Source organism: Podarcis erhardii (assembly GCF_964252035.2).
Source record: "Podarcis erhardii genome assembly, chromosome: 5".
Classification (NCBI taxonomy): Eukaryota; Metazoa; Chordata; class Lepidosauria; order Squamata; family Lacertidae; genus Podarcis; species Podarcis erhardii.
In genome coordinates this window covers 81,807,945-81,831,397 of record NC_138509.1, presented here as the reverse complement: position 1 = coordinate 81,831,397, position 23,453 = coordinate 81,807,945, and the positions used below count along the sequence as shown (strand labels likewise).

Below are 23,453 nucleotides of genomic sequence, written 5' to 3'. Positions count from 1 at the left end.
AAAAAATAAAATAAAACGGCCTATCTTTCTTTTAATAAGGTTCAATTGCCAGTTGCAAACACGCAAACACCATGTGTCAACCAAGTCCTTCTGCCAAAAAAAGGAAAAAAGCTTGTAAAAATTCTATGTTTCCTTTGGAGCATTTTTTGGTTACCATGGAATTTGAAGATATATAGACTATAAAAATGTTGTTATTAAACTATAAAATAACACACCCACTCATTAAATAATAATAAAAATCCCCAAAAGATTTTTCATCCCAACGATGATAAACAACAAGCCTAGTAGAAGTCTTAATGCTCCATATTCAAATACTTTACCATCCCTCTCTGCTGTTGTTTTTCACAACACAAAAAACAAAAAAAACAGATGTCAGAAGTTAACTGTTAAGCAAGATGAATTTAAAGGTAGACCTAAGAAAGTTGAAATGTGTGCTGCAAAAACTGTTTATATCATTTCTGCCAAATACATGGGTGCCTTAGCATCCTTCAAGGGCAGCAGGACCTTGTCTGTCCCCAAAGGATGATGGAATATGGAATCTCTGTAATATCTCGTCATGCAATGGGAAAGTTGGAGGAGGTGGAGAGCGTATGTGAGAGCACCATAAATCTCCCTTGTAGGAAATACTTAGATGCATTTTAGAACAACTTTGAGATCTTTCTAATTTCTCCATTTTTCAAAAGCTTTTCCTGTTGCAGTGGCTTTGTGGTTTTTTTCATGTGCGCCGCCATTTGCTTTAGAGAAAATGCCGATTTGCCCCCCAAATCCTTGAACTGTGGGGAACTGATACAAAGAGGACTAGAGATTTCCAGATGTGCAGAGGCCCTTTGCAACATTCTGAAGTCCAGCATTAAGACAAATTACATTGATTCACTGAAAAGAAATATTGCACACACTGGGTTGAACCCAGAGGCTCTTCCTTCATCAGTTGAGTTGGAACCTTACCTGGATCCAACTCGTATTTCTGTTGCACATACTAAAGTAATCCCAAGTGCTTTGCAAATATTTACTGCTTTTGCATCACCCTGAGTCAAGTCAGTGTAAACTTAAGTTGTCTGAAGGTGTCTATTGTCTAAAGTTGTCCTGCATCCCTATTTGAGGGTAGCGGAACAGGCCAGCTGCTTCTAGTCAGTAAGGACAGCAGCTTCATACATACCTATGCTGGTCTTTCACAATTCCACAATGGCCCCAGGGACTAATCGCCTATGCAGTGATAACTGAAAATCAGGAAAAGTGTAGTGTATTTTCTAACCCACATGGTTGCAAACGTGTTTAGATCAGAATGCTAGCCAATGTGTGCCATTCAAAAATGCACATGCACATCTCAGGCACTTGCTGAGCTTGACACCAGTGTGCCGATGAACTAAAACAATTACTGTATGGCGTGTCTTCTTTTCGCTTCCTAGTGCTGGAAGCAAATGACTATTTAAAACCTAGCATTAAATATCTTGTGCTCATGTTGCAAGTTAATTTGCATTTGATGGAATAATTTCATTCGTTCTGCACTGCCTGGCTTCTAGACAAATTGAATATAACTTCAGTGATACGTGAGGGCTTCCTAACACAATTAGCTGTAGAGTTAGGGAGACTAAATATAAACCTGCAGAAACAAACGAGACTTGGATTGCAGGGGACAATTTATAGCCAAATCTCACAAGCAGAATCTAGCATTTCCTGTGCCGGAGCCCATTTTCCTTGGAAACTGGAAAGGAAGCACAAAAGTTTCACTGGGTCCTTTCCCATCGCATGTCGTCTTTGATTGTACTTTGGTTGCAGCCAAGAGAAGGAAATATTTTTCCTCCTTCTCTGTTTGTAGTTTAGTGTCATAGACAGGAAAGCCGGAATCAGTGGTGGACAAAGTTTTGTCTTGCATTTCTTCACCCAAAAGAGACTAAAATGGAAGACCCTACATTGTTTTGTGACTTGCCACTCTGTCCTATTTTTAATCACAGCACAAAGACTCAACGAGACTTCCTCCTGAAAGTGGAAGGGGCGGCGTCCCTAGACATAACCTCAACATATTTTATCAGCAGGCTCTGCCTTTGCCGCCTTAAGACTTAGAGCAGACTCAGATGTTTGAACTCCCAGAGGGAACAAAAAGCATATCAAGTCCTCCTTTTTTCTGACATCCAAAATGGGGGTCATGGAGTGATGCATGAACTTTTTCTGCTTCAGGAACACAAGCTGCTTTCTTGATAGGGACAGGGAAAATACAAAGAATTGTTAGGGTTTCTCACAGTGCCTTTTTGTATGTTTATTGTGACCTGCCTGGGAAGTATAGAATTGGAGGGCGGTATAGAAAAAGCTTTAGATATATTTAGTAGATAAAAACAGGACTCGCTCCCCCCGCCCCATTTCTTCCTCTGCGCTCAGATTGCTAAAGCTGGGAAGTTTATGAAAAGGGCAACCAAAGTTATCAAGGGGATGAAGCAACTTCTCTGTGAGGAAAGGCATGTGGAGCATTAGAGAAAAGGCAAGCAAGAATGGAAGTGTAAAAAACGATGCACAGCATAGAGAATGGGGATAGAGAAAAGTTTTTATCCCTCTTTCTCAACTCTCGAGCTCATGGACAATGCAGTTAAGTTTTGAAAGATTCAAGACAGGCAAAAGAAAGTACTTAAGCTATGGAGCTTGCTCCCAGAGGAGCCAGTTATGGCCACCAACTTGGAAACCTTTGGGATTAGACAAGTTCATGAAGGAGAAGACTATCAGTGACTGCTAGCCATGTTGGTTATGTTCTGCCTGCACTGTGGCTCACTACTTGCATACAACTGGGGCAGCAGCACATGTTTTTCAAGGTTGCATCTCCCCAAGTGTGCTCAAGTAGAGCCATTTCAGCTTCCACCAACCATGTGGACTGTGCTTGGTCACAAGAGGTCAAAGGACATTTTGGGTTGATCTGGGAATGAGTTTGCATTGTCAGTATTTACACACACACACACACACACACACCTGGGCAAAATTTCATTGGATGTAGTTCTTCAGTTCAGTAGCAAAAGTGACCTCAGGAATACATTCCAGGTGACAATGTTTATAAGTTTTGTCCAGTATTAAAGAAGTGCACCACTTGTTAACATCTACTTCAACCTTGATGCACCGTGGCATTATCAGAGCTGGCTCTATCATTAGGCAAAGTGAGGTGGCAGCTTCAGGCAGCAGGTTTTGAGTACCATAAAAGGGTAAAGGTAAAAAGGGTAGCAAATTATTGGTAAACTTTTTATCTTATATTGGTTACAATGGGACAAAATTCAAGAGTTGTTTTCTTGTCTTAGAATGCTCTTTATAAAATAATTTATAAGTCATTAGTCTCCAGAAGGTGTTGGACTCCAAATCCATTCAGCCTCAGCCAGCAAAGCCAATGGCCAAGAATGATGGGAATTGTAGTTTAGCAGCATCTGTAGGGCACCATGTTGACTATCCAGGGTCTCTTAGCTCATTATTGGTGGGTTATTGTTGTTGTTTACCTTTGCTAACCATTTTTTACCTTTTACTATTCGGGTTAGAAGCTTACTACTATCAGTTTATGCATTGCCATATATTTGGCTTAATGTTGCCAAGATGTTGTGTATTCTTTAAAATGCAAATTCAACATTGTGTACTTTGCTCTCCTGCTGAACGACTCTGCATACTTTGGATATCTTCCAGGCCATTGGCTCAAATAATGATGTGTTATATTGTTTATTGGCAATCTGTGCTATTTAACAACAGTTCATTGGTGGCTGAGTGCCAAATATAGCTATAGCTAAATGTTCTGAATAATTTAATCAAACAATGACTAATTGAGGGAACTGTACTTAAATTACCAAAAGCAAGCATTGCTCTTCAGCCATCCTGCTGAGGCATTAAATGATCCTTCAGCTAGACAAACTTTGAGTCAGCCCAGTATATTGGTGATTTGCCAAGCATCTTTAACAAGTTGGACATATGGTGGCTGTTCAGCAGCAAGAATCTAGCAATGTAAACAACGAACATATGATTGTTTACACCACAGCCATTGTTTACATTGTAGCCATTGAGCTTCCAGTTGCGCCTTCCATTCATTCACTGTAATTCAGGCTTTCCTTGACGAACAATTCACATTTTATGTGACAGTTGCATTTTTTTTTTTGAAGAGCGAAAAAGAGGGCACATTTTCCTACTTCTATATTTAACTATGGATCGCTATGACGACTCTCATTTTACATAACCTTGAAAAAGAGGACATGTCCTGGAAAAAGAGGACATATGGCAACCCTATCAGTGAAGAGGAGATGCGTGTCTTGAAGCATGGACATGTTAGAAAAGCCACAACTGGCCACAACTCCCTGTTCTTTGTCCACAGTGTGTTTGGAGCCATGCATCTGTTAGACACGTTTGCACATGTAAGTGGCAAATAATAGCTGCCTCATAAAGTGCCCAATGTCTCATATAATATTGAGATGGCAATAAGCGGATTTGTCAAAAAAAAGCTTTCCTTAGTATATTAATTCCTTTGTAATGTCAGAGAATGTATTCTCCATTCTTGAATACCAGCTGAAATGATAGTAGGAACCAAAGTGTTCTGTGCTTCACCTGCAGAGCTGCATCCTAAGGCAATAGCCATATTTATATACGTTGTTTTAAGAATCTCACGGTGTTAAGTAAGGTTAGTTCATTCCTCACTTAGTCCCTTGTGATATCACTTTACAAAGATTGCAGCAATAAATATTACTCCAGTGATATATTGGGGAATTCATATCTAGTTTCTTGTAGTCATCTAGAAGATAATATTTCTTTTTTAAAAATGATGTGGAGCCCACAGACGTGGTTACCATGAAACCAGAAGTAAATAGGGTAGAGATCTGTGATAACCAGATCCAAAGAAATCCAGAAATTAAAATTGTATTTTAATATTTTGTTGGAAGCCGCCCAGAGTGGCTGGGGAAACCCAGCCAGATGGGTGGGGTATAAATAATAAATTGTTGTTGTTGTTGTTGTTGTTGTTGTTGTTGTAAATTGTTGTTGTTGTGGTGGTGGTGGTGGTGGTGTCTCAGGGAAGGCAAATGCTCACAGTACCTTATTACTGCAACATGATTTTTCAAGGGGAGGGGAAGCTAATTCAGAAATCAAGAACCGTACGAAGAACAGGGCCAGACCTCCCATTAGGCATGGGGGGACAACTGCCCGAGTGGCTGACTTTGGGTGTCATAAACGGCAGCAAATGTTTTCCTCTTTAATTTTAATTTTTGTGTGTGTGTTTCTACTGCCAGGGAGTGGGAGAGGCACTTGTAGAATATTCTGCCTCAGGCACCAAAATAACCTGACTGGCCTTGGGTAAGAACATAATAGTCCACCCTATTCTAATCAGATGCCTTGCAAGAAGTCTGCAGGCAGGACCTGAGGGCAATAGCACTCTCTGTGTTGGTGGTTCCCAGCAGCTGGTATTAAGAGACATACCCCTTATGATATTGGAGGCAATATATAGCCATTATGGCTAGTTGCCATTGATATCCTATCCTCCATGAATTTGTCTAAATCCATTTTAAAGCCCTCCCATTGCTAGCCATTACTTCATCTTCATTCTGTGGTCATGGATTTCGGAATTTAACTGTGTGCCGTGTGAAGAAGTATGTCCTTTTATTTATTTATTATTTCACAATTCTGATATTACTGCATTTTTTGAAAACGTTAATATTTTTTGCATGTGTTTAAATATGCCTGTACAAGGAGAAATGTGACAAAACAGATAAGTCAAGTAACTAAGCTTTACCCGAACAAAACTAACTGGGTTTTCTCTTTCTTTCTTTAGTCAGCAGCAGAATATGTGAAATCCCGCTTACCTGAAGTCTTAAAACAGCACCTTCAAGACTATGAAAAGGACAAAGAGAATAGTGTTTTGTCTTACCAGACCATCCTGGAACAACAAATTCTGTCCATTGACCGAGAAATGCTGGAAAAGTTGACGGTATCTTATGATGAAGCAGGTATGTTGACAATTCAGGTGGAATGTCCACCTGTGGTCTTTCTCGTGGTGGAGGATCTTTGAAACTGCAGCCATCCTAGTGACACATTCGCTTCTGCAGAACTCTCACTTCTTACACACATACTATGGACAGCAGTATCTTTCTTTTTTGTTTGTTTGTTTGGTATTCGCCAGACTACGATCTGAAAAGAAAATTGCTTGTTCTGTTCGTCTGGTAGACAGAATGATGAAATAAAGAAATTTTCCACTACAAAGAATTTTTAAAGATGAATAACTATCCACATCACACAGTAAGGGTTAAAACATCCCTGTCCCTGATTGCACAAATCTCTAGATTTTATACCACAATTTGTCTCTTGTTTTGCTTGACTTATATGGCTGAACCCTGTTGTTTTTCTTACCATCAATCCTACTGCATCTGTTCCTTTAATCACCACTTTTTTAAAAACCCATCTGGTTTATATACACAACACAATAAAGGACAGTAATTCGGTTTTATATAATCTGTAGAGTAAAGCAGAAATCAGTGACTTGGCAAACACTTCAGATGCATGTATATTTTATATCTTTTTGTGACTGTAAAGTGAGAAAAGATATATGTTTTTTATATTGTGTGCTCGTCAGATGATCCAACCATCTTTTTTCAACTTTAGGCATAGGGAGAAAAAGTAGATGGCAGAAAATTATAAATGCATCTAAAAAGGGAGGGAAAACACAACTTTTTATCCCCATTGGAAAATATGTTTGAACAATAGAAAAGAAGTGTGAAGCGTCTCCCCCATTTGTTTTTCCTGTTTAAATTGGGGTTTTTAATGCTGAAATGAGGCAATCATGTCAGATTTAAGAGCTGCACAAGCAAGTCTGGAATAAAAGTCTTGTGAAAAGCGATTTTTAAAATATATGTACCCTCTGAATGGCACACACTGCAAATATGAGTCCCGTATTTATGCCCATAATGAGGAAGATAGGCCGCTTTAGTATTCTAATCAAGTCTCTTGTTTGGTACAAGAGGAGTAATGGTGCTACCTGTTCTGAAGCGAAGCCTGATTATGACTGCTCTGCAAAATATGTGTGGTTTTCCTTTTTTTGGAAAAAAAGGAAAAGAAAAGCTCACAAAATAATAATACTTGCAGCAGATGTTCGCAATTCCAAATCCTTCAGCCTTTCAGCTGCATGACAATTCTAAGCATAACGTTTCCTCCTGCGACGATAGACTTCAGTGCTTTGTCAAACTTCTTTCATTTTAATGAGAAGGTCAAACTGCTCCTCAGCTCTACATGGTGTGCAGTAGGTGGAGTGCTGGGGAGGCTGGGTTTGCAAAAGGGAAGAAGAGAGGCAGTGGTTTTAAAGTGAGCAAATTATAAGTACTTCAGGTGAAAGTATAACTGTCTTCATATACATCAGCAGGATGGCATCAGAACATATCCTCTGGCTGCCTCTCAAGTGCTTAACATCTATAATCAGAAGCAGCTGGAGTTCTCCTAAGTGCCAGTCGGAAATCTAACGTGGAATTAAATCTTTGAGGCATCTGGCACCCTGAAACTTCTGCCGTAGACACAGCCGATCGCAGGGCCTGGCTCACGATTGAGCTGAAGTTGTGCAACAGCAGAAGGGTTAGGCATTGTACTAGTTCACTTAGTTCTTGAGTTCAGCCTGCAAGCTTCTTTGGCGTAGCCTTGGGTCATATGTCGGCATTCCATTTTAAACCATAGTTAAACCAAACTATGGTTTAAAGGTGACACAGTGCAGCTTCCTGGTTCATGCCACTAAAATCACAGGCACCTTGCTCCTCCCCTGACCCTGCTGCACCATCACAAGCCCAGGTGCAGACGTAGTGATAAGCCGGAACCACAGCTTAACTTCTGGCAGCACAGCAGGAAGAAAACACCTCTGATTTCAGCATTATGCAGAAGCATGCTGCAATTTCACAGTTAAACCATAAATTAACTTAACTATGATTTAAAGAGGCTGGCTCAGTGATCCCACCCAGGTTTCTGTGGGGAGCTGCAGCCCAGTTCTCAGGGGCCAGTTGCTGTGTCTATGATGCATGTGTTGCCACATTCACGCACACTTAAGACTTCTTAGGCTCACAACAGACCATGTAATGTGTGAGCGATGGTGAAGACTTGAAAATGCCAGTTTAATTCTAAATCAAAGGAAGGTTTAGCCCTCCTGGTTGCAAAGTTTGGCCTTTTGAAAACGTTTCACACTCCCTTCAGCTTCTTGTCTGTGTTATTACAAGGAACATAGGAAGCGGCCTTATTCTCAGTCAGACCTGCTTAAAAAAGGACCCCTGGCAGTTAAGTCCAGTCGGGAACGACTCTGGGGTTGCGGGGCTCATCTTTTAATTAAGTTTAATTAAGGAAAGGTTGCATTGGTTTTTGACAGTGTAGGGCCAACCTCATCATGAGGCAATCTAAATTGGCATACCTCACATTGCCGATTTTCACTGAGGAATCATTGGTATGTTGTCTGGTATGTTCAAGGTGCTTCGGGCTTTAGATTTCTTGAGCGTTATCCCCCTCTATCCTATGGCAAACTGCTTTTGAAACTGAGGTGGTTTTCAGATATTATGTAGCATATGAATCTGCTACTCAAAATTCCCACTAGGTATGCCCAACTTGCACCTAAAGTAAGCCATTTAAAAACAAGGCCTTAAGTTTTAAGACTCTATTTTTACTTGCCTCATGCCTCAAAATACTTATGACTTCATGTGCATTAAACATCATAAAGGGTTGTTTATTTGCAGGAATTAACTACCCACCCCCCACTAGATATCCATTTACTTAGCTTAGATTTCAAACTATGGCCACAGCATATCTGACTGCTAAATTGTTTTACTAGCCCAACTGACCACCTTTGTGAATGAGGATCAGGCTAGATTGAAGATTGATCAGGCTTTCTCACCATTTATACTATTTCACCTACAGTTACAGATAGGTAGCTGTGTTGGTCTGCCATAGTCAAAACAAAATCTGAAGAAGTGTGCATGCACACGAAAGCTCATACCAAGAACTGACTTAGTTGGTCTTTAAGGTGCTACTGGAAGGAATTTGTTTTATTTCACCTACAGGTATTCATTTTTGTAATTTTCTAGAAGGTCCATCAAAATTAGATGGTTGATAGCCAGTGTTAGGAAGTTGTTTTTATCTACAGGGTATATTTATATATTCAAGTAGCAAGAAAGGTATAACTAACTCTTTTGACCCAAAATGTCCAGATGTTTCAGAGAATAATGAGGAGGGGTTGTTTCCACAGGGCAGTCCCAGTACATTTTGCCGCCTGAGGCGAAATGGCAAATGGTTTCCTCCTCCCTCACAAGTCAGTGTGCAAAATGTGCAATGCTGGCCAAGTTTTTTTGGCACCTGAAACAGAGAATCTCCAGAAATGTCTCTCTCTGGGAATAAAAGGACAATAAAAACAACAATTTAAGTAACCTAACCATTTTCTGCCCTCTCATGACCCCGCCCCCTCCATGGCATTCATGATGTTGCTCACTCTGCCTCGTAGGGCTGGCCCCTCCTTTCCATGCCCATAGCACATAGGCAAGTCCCAAATTTTTAATATCAGGTTCCGCCCATTTTATGGAACCTTCGGGCATAATTTAAAACTTGCAGAATACAAAACATCCAATTAATATATCCAATCATAATCCAATTAAAATAAAAAACTAAAATAAAAAAGACCAAATTAAATGATTTAATTTAAATTTAAAACTTGCAGAATAAGGAGTTTCAAGTCAGGTACAGTGGTACCTCGGGTTACATACGCTTCAGGTTACAGACTCTGCTAACCCAGAAATATTAACTCGGGTTAAGAACTGTGCTTCAGGATTAGAACAGAAATTGTGCAGCAGGAAGCCCCATTAGCTAAAGTGGTGCTTCAGGTTAAGTAGAGGTTAAGTACAGTTTCAGGTTAAGAACAGACCTGCAGAACGAATTAAGTTCTTAACCCGAGGTACCACTGTACTCTGTTTCTCCATCTTTGATGCAATTTTATATGTTAATCTGTCCTTCCAACTGTACCATGTCATCAGTGGACTCTGCATTCTTAATACCCTCTCTGTGTGTAAATCTTTCTCATTAGTAAGTCAGCACATCAAAGCCACCAAACAAGATGAGCTCAGCTAAAAATAACCATGTGAGTTGACAAGATTTCCAGTGAAGTTTTAACTAAGGAAACATTCCAAAAAGAAGCCCTGCTAAATGTAATAGATGGACTCTGTCATCATCACATTATTTTCTGTCCTGTGTGTATGTGTCAATGCATTTTTTAGAAAGCCGCACATGGGATATTTTGGTTTAGTGGTGTCAGAAGAGAGGGTAACAATCAAGAAGGAGATTGAGGTGCAATCCAAACACTCACTGCCACCCCGCTGGTGGGTCTCTTCAGCTTCCCCGATCCTGTTGGCCATGGCTGACACAGTGGAAGCTGGAAGAGAGAAACAATCAAACCCAGTGAGGTTAGCTTGGGATCCAGTCGATCTTGGACTGGCTCAACCTTGCCCGCTCCCCACCCTTGGAATGGGGACTTTCTGCTGGCTTCCTCCAGTGTTTGGCAGGTGGAAGCTGCATCGTTCTGCACCACTTTGCCAGCAGAGGCTGGCAAAAAGTCAGCTCAGCCAAGAGAGCTGGGTGGAGGGATACCCAAACTGGCATAAAGAGAGTTTGGGTTGCTGTGCCATGTAGTTCAGGTGCAGCAGGGCAGCTCAGCCAGGGTGGTGTTGTACTCTGGCTTCCCAGTGTTGAGCATTGCTACCATTTGTGGAGAGGAGAAGGCACAGGGAGCTGGGTGCAGGATGGACCCAGGAACAAGAGCATTGGATTGGCTCTGCAGCCGTGCCTGCACCACACTGAGCTCACCACACCTTGCCCCTCCCCTTCCCAGTAAGTGGCAGTGGTCCTCAACGTCAGGGAATGAGGCACATCAGAGACTGTGGGTGTCTTTATGATATATGGTTTATTTATACATACATAGGACCTGAGACTATGATAGAGGGGTTCACGGCATTAACACTCAAGAAGGGTCTTATTTGCCTTGGATTCAGGCAGAGTTCCAGCATGGCCCTCCTTCCCTCTCTTGCTGCTTGCTGATTTGCTTCTGGGTCCTATCACTGCACTTTGAACTCTAAACTCTAGTTTTATCTATTGAGCGAGGCCCAACCTATTTGCTGTCTTGCATGGAGCCCCTTAATCCCCATTAATGGCTCATCAACCAGGTTCTCATCTGACCAGCAGGCTAGCCTGGCTCTTCCAAAAATTAGAAGCCTTGATTAAATTCTAACACTTATTGGATCTAGGGATTAAAGAGGTCTGGCACCCAGCTTAATACCCCCAAACTCATAGCAATATGCAATAAGCCTACAATAAGTCTCCACCCCCATTGAAATAAATTAAAAAATTGTCCAGTAGCACCTTAGAGATGTAAGCTTATACCCAGAACAAACTTAGTTGGTCTCTAAGGTGGTACTGGACAATTTTTTTATTTTAAAATTTATTTTGACTGTGTCAGACCAACACGACTACCTACCTGAATCGAGAATCATGGAAAGCACCACATTGAGCTGCATGAAATGGAACTCCATCAACCTCACAAAGAAACTTGCAAAGGTGCAGAATGATATCTCCTTTCTGACTAAATGCAAGAGCCCGGACATTATACGTAACGGTCTTAGAATTAAGAACCCTCCGCCCCCATCGTTCAGCCCAGACACTGAGGTCCAGCTCCGAGGGCCTTCTGGCGATTCCCTCACTGCGAGAAGTGAGGTTACAGGAAACGAGGCAGAGGGCCTTCTTGGTAGTGGCGCCCGCCCTGTGGAACGCCCTCCCATCAGATGTCAAGGAAATAAATAACTACCTGACTTTTAGAAGACATCTGAAAGCAGCCTTGTTTAGGGAAGTTTTTAATGTTTGATCTTTATCATGTTTTTAATGTTCTGTTGGGAGCCGCCCAGGGCGGAAATCCAGCCAGATGGGTAGGATAATAATAATAATAATAATAATAATAATAATAATAATAATAATAATAATAATTAGGTGTGGGTTAGGTTTCGTGGGTCCATGCAGATATGTAAGCTGGAGGGCTGCTTGCCTGGCTTTAGGAAGGAGGTGGGACATCTCTGGCAGGGTCCTGGGCATACATGTGGGGCCCAGAAGTTTTTCTTGTTTGCAAGTGTGCCCATAGACCCCAAAAGGTCTGTGTGAAGTCCCATGTGATGCCGTCTTAAATGTTGGTACATTTCATATACAGCAGACTAAAGGCTTCAGACCACAAATTTTATTGGAAACAAGCCTTAACATGTACACTAAGAATGCTTCTCTTCCAGTTGGAAGATGGAAGGTATCTTGGCTGGCTGGTTGCAAAGAGCTGTTTAGAACAAGAGACCAAAAAAATAAAAATAAAATTGGTTTAAACAAGGGCTCTGCTTGAAATAGAAACTGTCTGGCCTTGATAAAAGATGGCACAATCCCCAGGGACAAAGCAATGGGAAAAAATCATTTTCAACAAGATGTCGGGGAAATCCTTCTTCACCCAAGGGAAAAAAACAAATAAACTAGGTTGTAAGTCATCTTTCCATTTCCAGTCACATCGGACAACAGGGCCCCCGAAAGGCGAGTGGGCCATAGGTGGGGGGGGGGAGAGACCATGCATATAGGCCAGCCAAATGGATCAAATTGTGGACTACATGATGATGCAAAATATGTTAACAGCATAACAACATAGCTTCATGTGATAAAGCAGGATGATAAAGCGGGATATCAAATCCAAACTCCTCTTCATGCTTTTATTTAAGGCTGATACCCAAGCAAACAATTCTTAGTCAAGTAAAGAAAATAGGTGTTGGTTCATTCATTAATCAATTATATCTGCAGACATTTATATTTGACAAACAAGAGTTTTGAAGGAAAAAAGGAAGTGTTGCCTAATATAATTGTTGGTACCTTTATTAGACCAACCAAAGCCTTCATTAAAATAATTAATGCAGACCCTGTCTTTTTTATAATTGTTTTATGCAATCATAACATATTTTGTTATGATCTCACTTGATTCATTTAACCAACTATCTGACTAAGTCACTTCCAACATTTTATATCTCTGGTATCTCTTGTATCACTGTGAAACATAAGATGCATTTATAACATAACCTAATGCACTAAAATTATTCTCTGTGTGTTTTTCAGTTGAGGTGATTCCTCTATTTTAGGAATCTTTTGGGTTTGCGGGGGAATTACTTGTACTCATCCTTTTGTTTTGCCCTTTTATGTCTGGTCACCCCAGAGAGAGAAAGAGAAAGGTGTAATTATGCTACAAAGTTCATAAACAGATGAAAAGTTTGTTATCGTTTCACACTATCAGACTCTAGGTCCAGCAAGGCTTCAGATTGCTATTCTAGATCACCAGTGATATTTATTTATTTTTTGTGGAGAATGGGAAAGCAAGTTGGATGTTCTGGTTAAAATTTATACTCCAAAAATTGATTCCTCCTTTCGCCCATATCTCCAGCTCCAAATTTCGAGCCCAAATTTAGAATGACAGAATTTTACTGGCTGTAGCCTTAGAGATTGATGGCAACGTGACTGGAGCCATTCCCTTGGGTATTTATGAAGCCACTACAAGACTGTGGCTAAAATAACATGAGAAGAAAACAAGCAAGATTAAATGTCAGCCTTGTAGGTCAATAAATTCATCTTCCCCCTCCCTCCCTCCCCCCTCCCTTCCTCCCTCCCTCCCTCCCTCACCCTTTCAAGAAGGGACATTGGGAATGGGGTCACTGAGGGAAAATGAGCTTTTTCTATCAGCAAGGGATGAGGCAGTACATCTGGCTTTCTTTTGTTGAAACAGCTGCGTTGTGACCAGCTCATTGAGATGTCACTTGGGCAAACCAACCATAATAAATATCCCAAACTGGAAGAAACCTGAAACAGGGTGGCAGTGGTATGAAAAACACGATAATAAATCACGTATAAATTTTCATTTGGCTACCTTTCCAAAAGTTGTGTGGATCGGTAGAGCAACTACACAAGCCCTTTGTCTGGCCTGTCATTTGGTCCCCACAGACCTTTTGTGTGTTTGGTGCGCAAGGCATCTGCACTCAGCCTGTGCCATGATTTGGATAGATCTGCTTTGCATTGGTGTTTGTGTATTTGCAGCCAAAGCCACGCTCTGATTGGCTTGTGCATCACTTAGCAATGAGGTTCTTAGGTTCATTGTAATGAAATGCGTACATCAATAACCCACTTTCAATAATTCTTTAATGAGCATACTTTAAATTAATTGTTGAGGTTTATGAACATATTTGGGGTATGTAATTTTCATGTTATTCGTCTCACAATAAACCATTAGATAGTAACTGAGCTGAACACTATCCATGTGGCTTTGTAAGTGGAAATTGAAATCAGATTTCCCTCTTCAAAGTCCTGATCTTTTTCTGCTGGACTATTGCAGCTGCTGAAAGATGCCCTCTGCTGCTATTTATCCCTCCTAAATTTACTTCCTGGTCAGCTACCTCACCACCAGTGCCTATTCCTCTCTAGATGGAAACTACCAAGTAAATGTTTGCATGCATCAAAACAAAGTCTGCTTTGTAGCTGCATATACATATATTCTTGTGATGGTTGAATCAATGTAGAACTGAGTTGAAAATTCTCAGAAGAATCCCCCCCCCCCGAGAAAATGGATGTGGTTTTTCATTTTTCTCATTCTCTGTCACCTTAGGAAAGTATTCCTCATCATTTTGATTGTTTGGTTGGCTTTGTCCTGGCCCCCATTTTCTTCCCACCGAAAGATGCTAGGTTTGTGGAGGCTGCAAATGGCAGGCGTGGTTTCGAATACAATTGCTGCTGCCACTAGCAAATAAGGAAATAAGGTGACTTTGAATATCATCCACCATCTTTTGGGAGCAACCACCATTTCCCACTACTGATGTCCCAGAACAATGCCACATCCAGACATAAGATCCAGGCTGTCAGCAAAGGTGATAACATAAAACAAAACCTTAAAGGGGGTGGTGGTGGGGTCTTTGTTACGATTACCACTAATGATGAGCGCCAGCCACTGAGAAACTGTTGGAGAATTTGTCCCTCACCTGGAGAAATTTAGTGAAATGCTCCTCCTAGTTTCTCTGCCTACAAACAGGGTAGAGAAGTTCAAGAGGCCACTTGCACACAGCTCTCAATTAGTCTGCTTAATAATGAGCATCATCTGATCCTGCAGCCTCACTCGTTTTAGTGAACATTTTGAATCAGATGCAATATTGGTTTTGGATTCTGCTCAAGGAAACATCTCTAGAAAAGGTCTTAAGCATGCCCAGCAGAGTTTTCCGTTTTTCTCATGCAATTTCAAAATCTGCCTTGGGAGGTACCCTAATTCAGTTTCATAAGTGTGGAACTGCTTGCTATAGAAGGAGCCCCTTGGACACAGAACTAGTTGCACAATTCTTTTCGATTTTAGCCATAGCACTGAACCATTAAACAATTAACAATGTACCAAGGAGATCACTTTTTAAAAATTGTATCCAAGCATCAAATCATTGGTTTGCAATTGGCTTTCGCAATTAACACTTTTGGGGGTGGTCTCTTACTAAGAAATATAACAGTGCAATAAAGTGTTATCCAGTATATTATTACCAACATTTAGAATCCAAAAAAAGCTCTATTCCTCTTACAGACTTCTTGCACTTTTCTCAAAAATCCTGAATCAGGAATATATATTTCTATTTAATAATGGAGGAAAATGTATGAATTCTGTTTAGGTGTTCTGAGCATTCATGCACATAAAGGAATTATTCTGTGATGTATGTTTGCAGGACCAAAAAAGATGATGATTTAACAGTTGCAGATGAGCTCCAAAATGAAAGTATTCATGTAGAAATTAGAAGCAAAAATATTATCAATTACGACTGCTTTAATCGGGTCATACCTGATGACAGCTTTAATTTGTGATTTTCAAGCTAACAAATGAATGCACCTAACACTTATCACATTGTGAAATGTTGTTCCTTTGTGTTAAAGTACATCACAAGACAACCAGCTGTGTTGCATTATGTTCTTCTTGTTCCTGGCAAGTTCGTTTTGATCTTTGAAGGATAGACGCTGTAACCTGTAGCCTTGTGATTCAATCCTGTGAGCTGCTACCCTGGAAAAGGAAGTATTTTGGGGTTGGAACATACTGACTGTGATGTCACGACCTGTGGAATTTCATTGCTGACCCCGCTTGGCAGCCAGTGATGCTTGATAATAGCTCAGGAGAGGTTATGAGTCACTGACATGACATTTTGTTCGCCAGAGCACCCAGCTATGCCAACCCAAATCAACATGCCTAATATTAGACAGTGACTTCCAAGGGTGAGATTGTGACATGTAGAGTGCATAGGACAGTCTTACTTCACTGTCAAAACACAAGATGTCACTGTGACTTTGTTTGTTCAGAGTTGCGCTGATCAGCATCCAGAAATTCAAATCAACAGTTCTTATCTAATGGTGGTTAGTGGGAATCGCTTTTGCTTCCACAAGTTAGGGCACTCAGTTCTCACCAGTCCCACCAATTCAATTAATCCTGTATGACCTCCATGAGAGGTCACCTGCAGCTAGGCTGCTCCGTGCAGGGTTCAGGCTGAATACCAACAGAGAGCAGAGATCCACTGTCGCTTCAGAAACGGTCGAAGTTGAGCCCTGTATAGGAGCAGCAGCAGGATCTCAGTTGCAAGCTGCACCTTCTGGTGACCTGGTGCCTCTGGTCACACTGGGGCTTCTGGGATGGAGTCCTTTGAGTCTGAGGTATGGCAGTCCTAGGGCACTGGCACCAGAGCCTCACCTTGCAGAAGTGCTGCTGGATGTGGCCTTGCATGCAGTCAGTGATGAGGCAGAGTGAGACAGCTGCCTCAGGTGGCTGATGCTGAAGATGCAGGGAATGGCCAGAGCTGTGAGTGCTATGTGGCCTGCCCTGTACTCACTGTGCTCGCCTGCTGCCCTTAAGTGCAGTGGAATACACTGTCCTTTCAACAGTATTGGGGAGAGATTCAACTACCTGTATGTGCCTTGGGGGAGGGTGTCGCCTTGTCCTTTGCCTCAGGGGGCAAAATGTCTTGAGCTGGCCCTTCATGCAGTTCTCCTTCTGACTCGAGTCCTTCCCCTCATCCCCTAGAAGAAGGGGAAATTGACTCCAGGGCCACGACAGAAAGCTGATCTGGAGGTTGGGAGACTCTCCAGGACAGAATGGGCTATAGCACTGAGAACTGCAGTACATAATGTACAGTATGTAACAAGGATTGGCAGAACTCAAGCACCGAGTTTTGGGGGTGAAATGGGTTTCCTCCTCAAACCACAGCCACCATGGGTTACAACCCAATGAAATTAGGCTTTTGGGTAGGGCAATACTTGCCTGATTTCTCCTCCAGTTTAATGAGCCGTCCCTATTCAATACATATAGGATGCCTGAAGAACACTGCATGCACGGTCTTGTTTACTTACAAGTCAAAATAATAGTAGGAGTACGTTAAAATACAGCGTTAAAATACAGCACATTAAAAAGGCAGAAACATGGTTAAAAATCACAATTATTGGTCAAAACTAACATTTGAACACTGACCAGTTGTGATGTGGCACAAAACCATTATTGAACCAACCAAAGCAAAATCCCCAGTGTAGACACAGCCTAAGAACAAAACATAAAGCACAAAGGGGTGGCACTGCTTTCATTGACACCCGTGTCCAGGTCTACTGTTCCTCTAAATTAAATTATGCAATCCAGATTGTTTTCCTTTGCTCCTTAAACATAACTTTGGAAGCTCAGAAAGCGACGTTTTAAAAAGCTGCCTCTTGTATTCTCCTACATGTTAAAGGACTTAATGTAAGCAATCTTTATATTGAGGTGCCCTGCAGCCAGCAGGAGAGTGGACAGTTATTTATGGCTACCCTGATGAAATTAGCTGCTTATCTGATATATGGCTTTGCTACTGATGTGTGTTAGTCCTTCATAAAACCTGATTGCTGGAGCCTAGGGATAATATGGCTGTGGTTGAAACAATTTGTCAAATACAATATCCAATCCTGAAGGGGTTTTTCTAGCAGATGGGCCCTGTTAATGCTTCTGCTCACTAAGCGATCAAGAGATGTCTGCAGCATCTACAAACTAGTCATTATTTATACCGCTTGTGATGGATCTGCTAATTAAATCCCTTGAGGTGACTCAAGAACTTACCAGATGGGACTTTGCTTAAGACTGATGCTTGTTGGAAGCTGGGAGAGAAGATGTGTTTGCCGTGTCCCGGTCCATCTAACATTTATGTGTGCATGTGTGTTTTCCTTCAAACATCGCAGAGCTTAATTTGAGGAAGCCTACAGCCAGAATATAGGGATGTTGGTAGCGCTGTGGTTTAAACCACTGAGCCTAGGGCTTGCTGATCGGAAGGTCGGCAGTTCAAATCCCCGTGACAGGGTGAGCTCCCGTTGCTCGGTCCCAGCTCCTGCCAACCTAGCAGTTCAAAAGCACTGCAAAGTGCAAGTAGATAAATAGGTACCGCTCTGGTGGGAAGGTAAACAGCGTTTCTGTGCACTGCTCTGGTTTTGCCAGAAGCAGCTTAGTCATGCTGGCCACATGACCCGGAAAAACTGTCTGCAGACAAACATCGGCTCCCTCGGCCAGTAAAGCAAGAGGAGCGCCGCAATCCCAGAGTCGTTCGTGACTGGACTTAACTGTCAGGGGTCCTTTACCTGTACCTTTTACAGCTAGAATTGTGGTAAATAGACATAAGGATGTGGGAAATCATTACAGAACAGCCAGAATTCAGTTTCTGGCCAGCGTGATTGCAGTGGTCAGAGTATTGGACTAAGTCACAAGTCATGCTGGTTGAGGATAATGGGAGCTGTAGTCCTAAACATCTTCAGCAGGTCGGTGAGAGCTGGCTTATAGATGGAATATATGATTTTCTGTATACCTTGTAGTAATAAAGGGGCTACTAAAAATTCCATGCAAATTCAGGTAGGGGCCTGGAATTCAGAAAGGGGATAGGCATTATTCTCACTCTTGTCCCCTCCACTTGGCTACAGCCAAAAAATTGAGCCAAGAGTTCAGTGGCTTTCCGCCTGCGACCTCTTCTCAGTGCCAGGAATTAATCCAGGAATATACAAAGGAATGCAGAGGCAGCTGCTTCTGAATCTTGGCTGGTGCCATTTCCTTACCCTTGAATAGCCACAGCTTAGCCCCAGATCTCTAGGTTAAGGGGCAGTTCACATGGGCTAGACAGCATGGCTCCCTCTGTATAAAATGTGAAGGAAGCCCATTATGTGTGCTTTGGAAATAACACTTGCACTACTTAAAATCCGACACACTGTCACATCTTGAATACATTAAAAGCAGTTCTTCCAAAACCTTCAGTAGAGGGTCCAGTTTTCCACAGATACATGTGTTCTCTGCCTTTCTTCCTTTACACGTACATAATTAGTCAAGTCAGCCATTGCAGCATATTCCTACATTCTTGTAAATCTGCCCATCTCCAATACTTTGCTTAAATAACTTGCTGCAGCCATATATGAAATTGTTTCATATATCTGAGCTTTAGCTTCCCCTTCCCATCTGTAAATGTGGGGGAAATCAACCATTCTGCATTCAAATTAGCAACGTTATTTATGTTGAGAGAATACAATGTGTACATTAAGGATGCCAACTTGATGCACACAATCCCTACTCCCAGTATCCTGTCCCCTGGTGTGCACATTTCATGTATCTTTCAGACCTTTGTGCATTGGTTGTCAAGGTTTAGAGGAGGCATATTTAACACATTCAATCAAAGCCTGTTAGACACTTCCACAGTCAAGAATTTGGCTTTATCAAGATTTCCAAGAGCTCCAATGATGGAATATTACATCTAGCATGGCCGTAAATTGTTGGCTAGGTGGTACTGAATTTGTCCAGGTATAGACACCATCTGCTGGTGAAACTGTAGGATGCTAAGAGCTCTTCCATAGGTGGTGGATGTGCCCAAACTCCACCTCTTTAGGGGGAAAGAACTTCTGCACTTATATGTATACATCTCCAAGTGCTTCAGGATGACATCTTTTCAAACATTCTGGAAAAAAAGACTCGCTAAATATTGCTGCAAACACAACCATAGCCAACTGATGTTGAGGAACCGTAACTCTCTCAATTAAGAACTAGGAAGAATATCAAAATGAAGACAACCTTTTCTATTAAATTGAGACCAAGCATGAAAGTTAGAGATTGGTCTCCACTTATTAGGTACTATGAGCTTTAGAAGAAGAGATTATCGTGCACTTATTTTTAGTAATGTCAGGACCTTATTTGAATTCCCCTTTTCTCTCTCTTCTGTTCTGAACCGCATTGAACTCTGCTGCTATCTTGAAATGTATTCTGATAGATGCCTCACATGGAATTAATTAATAAAGGCTGGGCTCTAAAGATTGACCTTAGAATCACTGTGATGCTTACGTAAACCCAATTGGTCTTTTTGAGTCCTCTCCCATGACACGTGGCAAAACGTATTTTGAAATTCCCTCTAGTTTAAGAAATGCTTTGCCATGTGGCATGGAGAAGACAGCTCTTCAAGAAACACAAAGGCTGTTTGTTTGTGTCGGTCTACCTTTGTAGTTTTGGAGAGGCGGTTAACGCCACATAGTCTCTAGTTTTAGAAAGCAACCGGGCCAAAGTATAACTTATACACCAAATAAAGTTACTCTGGTCCATAGACTCCTGGTTTTTTGATTGGAAAGTCACTTTAGGACAAAGTAATTGAGAGCAGAGAAGTGACAGAGAGTCACCAGCATGCTTTCACACAAACACATGTTGGGCTATAGTTACACAGATTTGCTTATAATATGTTGTTTGGTCCTCAGTGTTGCTTCCAAAATCTAGAGTGTCTGGTACTTCCCTTTCTAAAAAATGTAGGTCCCAAAACATCTGTAGGGCACCATGTCAACTATTTCTTCTTTAGTCTTATAGCCATAAAGAGAGAGGGCATCAAACCCCTGTGTTTTAAGGGGGAAAGTGTAATTAAGATTCTTGTGAACCCACCTTTTCCTCTACCTTGGAAATCGTAGGCCTTTGCATCCATGTCCAGAAGAAGTAAGGTGTTGGTTCTCTATCTCTGGCATTTATTAGTGCTGCCGAAACACAAACATGTTTTCCTTTAGATGATTGTTTTGCTGGCGTCTTCAAAGCAAAGGAGTACTGTAGATACAAACCCTGAAATGTTCTTGGCACTGGGGGTTAGGGGATCTGTTATTTGTCTGAAAACAGTAAGATAATGGAAATTCCAATGGATAACTATAACCTCAGGCAGTCCTCCTTTTCTAAGTCTGGGGTGGTTCCATAGTTGGCTGCCTACCGAGATTCCTAAGAAGAATTTTTGGAGGTGGGGGAGTTAATGTCAATTTTTCTACCCAAATCTGTGATCTATTTATTTTTTTACTTTAATGATTACCATAATACATGGCTGCTTTATTTCACAAGATATTAAGAGTTTAATCTGTTGCTTTTGGAATATTCTTCATCAGGAATCTTATGAATGCGATGGCATCTGTGTTATTATACAGAAAAGTGGTAGCAATTAGCCTAATGCTTAAACGGTCTGTGGAATGGACCGACTTACTGAGAAACGCGGGTGGCACTGTGGTCTAAACCACTGAGCCTCTTGGGCTTGCCAATTGGAAGGTTGGCAATTCAGATCCCCATGACGGAGTGAGCTCCCGTTACTCTGTCCCAGCTTCTGCCAACCTAGCAGTTCGAAAGCACACCAGTGCCAGTAGATAAATAGGTATCACTGTGGCGGGCAGGTAAACAGCATTTCTGTGCACTCTGGCTTCTGTTATGGTGTTCCGTTGCTCCAGAAGCAGTTTGGTCATGCTAGCCACATGACCTGGAAAGCTGTCTGCGGACAAACTCCGGCTTCCTCGGCCTGAAAGCGAGATGAGTGCCGCAACCCCATAGTCGCCTTTGGCTGGCCTTAGCCGTCCAGGGGTCCTTTTCCTTTTTACCTTTTACTGAGAAACAATGACTTAGTTTAACTCATTGTTATTTGTAATTTGTAGGCTGATTTGGTGGATCAGAAGTAACTAGGGCTGCACCAGTGATTTGGATTGTGCTATCACTGTAAAAAAAAAACAAAAACTGCCCATAACTGGAAAAGGGGATGGTGCTTTTCTCACACTAACTTACTGATATGGGGATGAATAGTATCTCAGTGGTAGAGCATCTGCTTTTCATGTAGAAGGTCTCAGGTTTCATTCCCAGAATCTCCAGGTAAGACTGGGAATGTCTGCTGTCTGAAAACAGTAGAGAGTCATTGCCAGTCAGTGCCAACAGTACTGAACTAGATGGACCAGTGGCCTCATTTGGTATGCAAGTCAGCTTCTTATGTTCCTGTAATTTATAAACGAAGCATTGCTTCCAGCCTTGCTATCTAGCCTCTCCTCTCCTCTTGTGGTCAACTGCCATCTTTATGTACCATATTCTCCCAGTACCTTTGCAACTTGGTGTAGAAATTAATGTTGCTTCATTGAGTTGTTGCTGCGGTGTGCGTTGACTTGATTTCTTTTCACAAAACTGGGACCATCCTATTTCTGTAGTAGAGGAGACGGAAAGTACGGTAATTTGGAAGAAAGATAACCTCTCCTTTTAACTACAGATGCAAGGTGGGATTTGGTTGCAAGCCACTTAAAAAGGCAGATAGATCCATTTACTTTGACTCATCTTTAGCAAGTTGGTATAAGTAACCCATTTTTTTCAGGAGCTCTACCTGTTCACACTGCTGCTGTGAATCTGATGCACAGGCTGCATTTTTGTAATTCTTAATGCACATGCCAAATCGTCAATACAGTGCATAGGAGCTTTCTATGGAAATGTTGGGTACTTACATTTCAACATTTGTATATACATCTGGAACATTTCCTCCTCTTCAGTAAAGCCCCAAGGGAGCCCTGGCTTGTGTGCAGTACAGTTGGCTGCAAAAGAGTGAACCCTGGTACATCCACATATTTTGAGTGGGTGATTTCTGTGTGATTTCAATGCATATTTGGGGGGCAGGAGGTTCTTCTCAGTCATAATCAGTGCCATTTGAGTCATGGAAGTTTTTCCCTGGGCAGAAAAGGGTTATTGCTATTGTAATTCCAATTCCACATCTGGTTTTGATGGACATGAAATGCAACATCAGGGTGCAAAATTTAAAATTGGCAGCTTTAATGAATAATCTAAGAAGCATATATATCCTATTGACACTTAAAATCCAGCTGATACATTTTTAAGAACATTTCAGATTGCAAAATAGGATAATGACACAAGCATAATGACACTAACAGCACAATCCTGGGAATGCATGTCTTCCAAGAAGTCCCCCTGGCTCAGAGCGGCTCATTCCCCAGTGAGTATAGTACTACAACCTAAATTTCTCCTAGACTTTGAGTTTAGCCGAATTAGCATAAACACAATATCAGGACAGAATAGCTTGTTGCAGAATAGGTGTGTTGCGTTACAAACATGAGAATGTGCATTTTTTGAAGCT

The 23,453-nt window shown here is 41.5% G+C and overlaps 1 protein-coding gene across 3 annotated transcripts in view; it reads left to right on the top strand.

Annotated features, from left to right (window-relative positions):
- Positions 1-23,453, top strand: part of PPM1L (protein phosphatase, Mg2+/Mn2+ dependent 1L) — a 187,698-nt gene that overhangs the window by 138,061 nt on the left and 26,184 nt on the right. For 2 of the 3 annotated variants that reach the window (XM_081862760.1, XM_081862761.1), the window contains exon 3: positions 5,768-5,942. In XM_081862760.1, coding sequence (XP_081718886.1) covers positions 5,768-5,942 — 175 coding nt within the window. The remainder of the gene's footprint in view (positions 1-5,767; positions 5,943-23,453) is intronic. The other variant, XM_081862762.1, reaches the window with a different exon arrangement.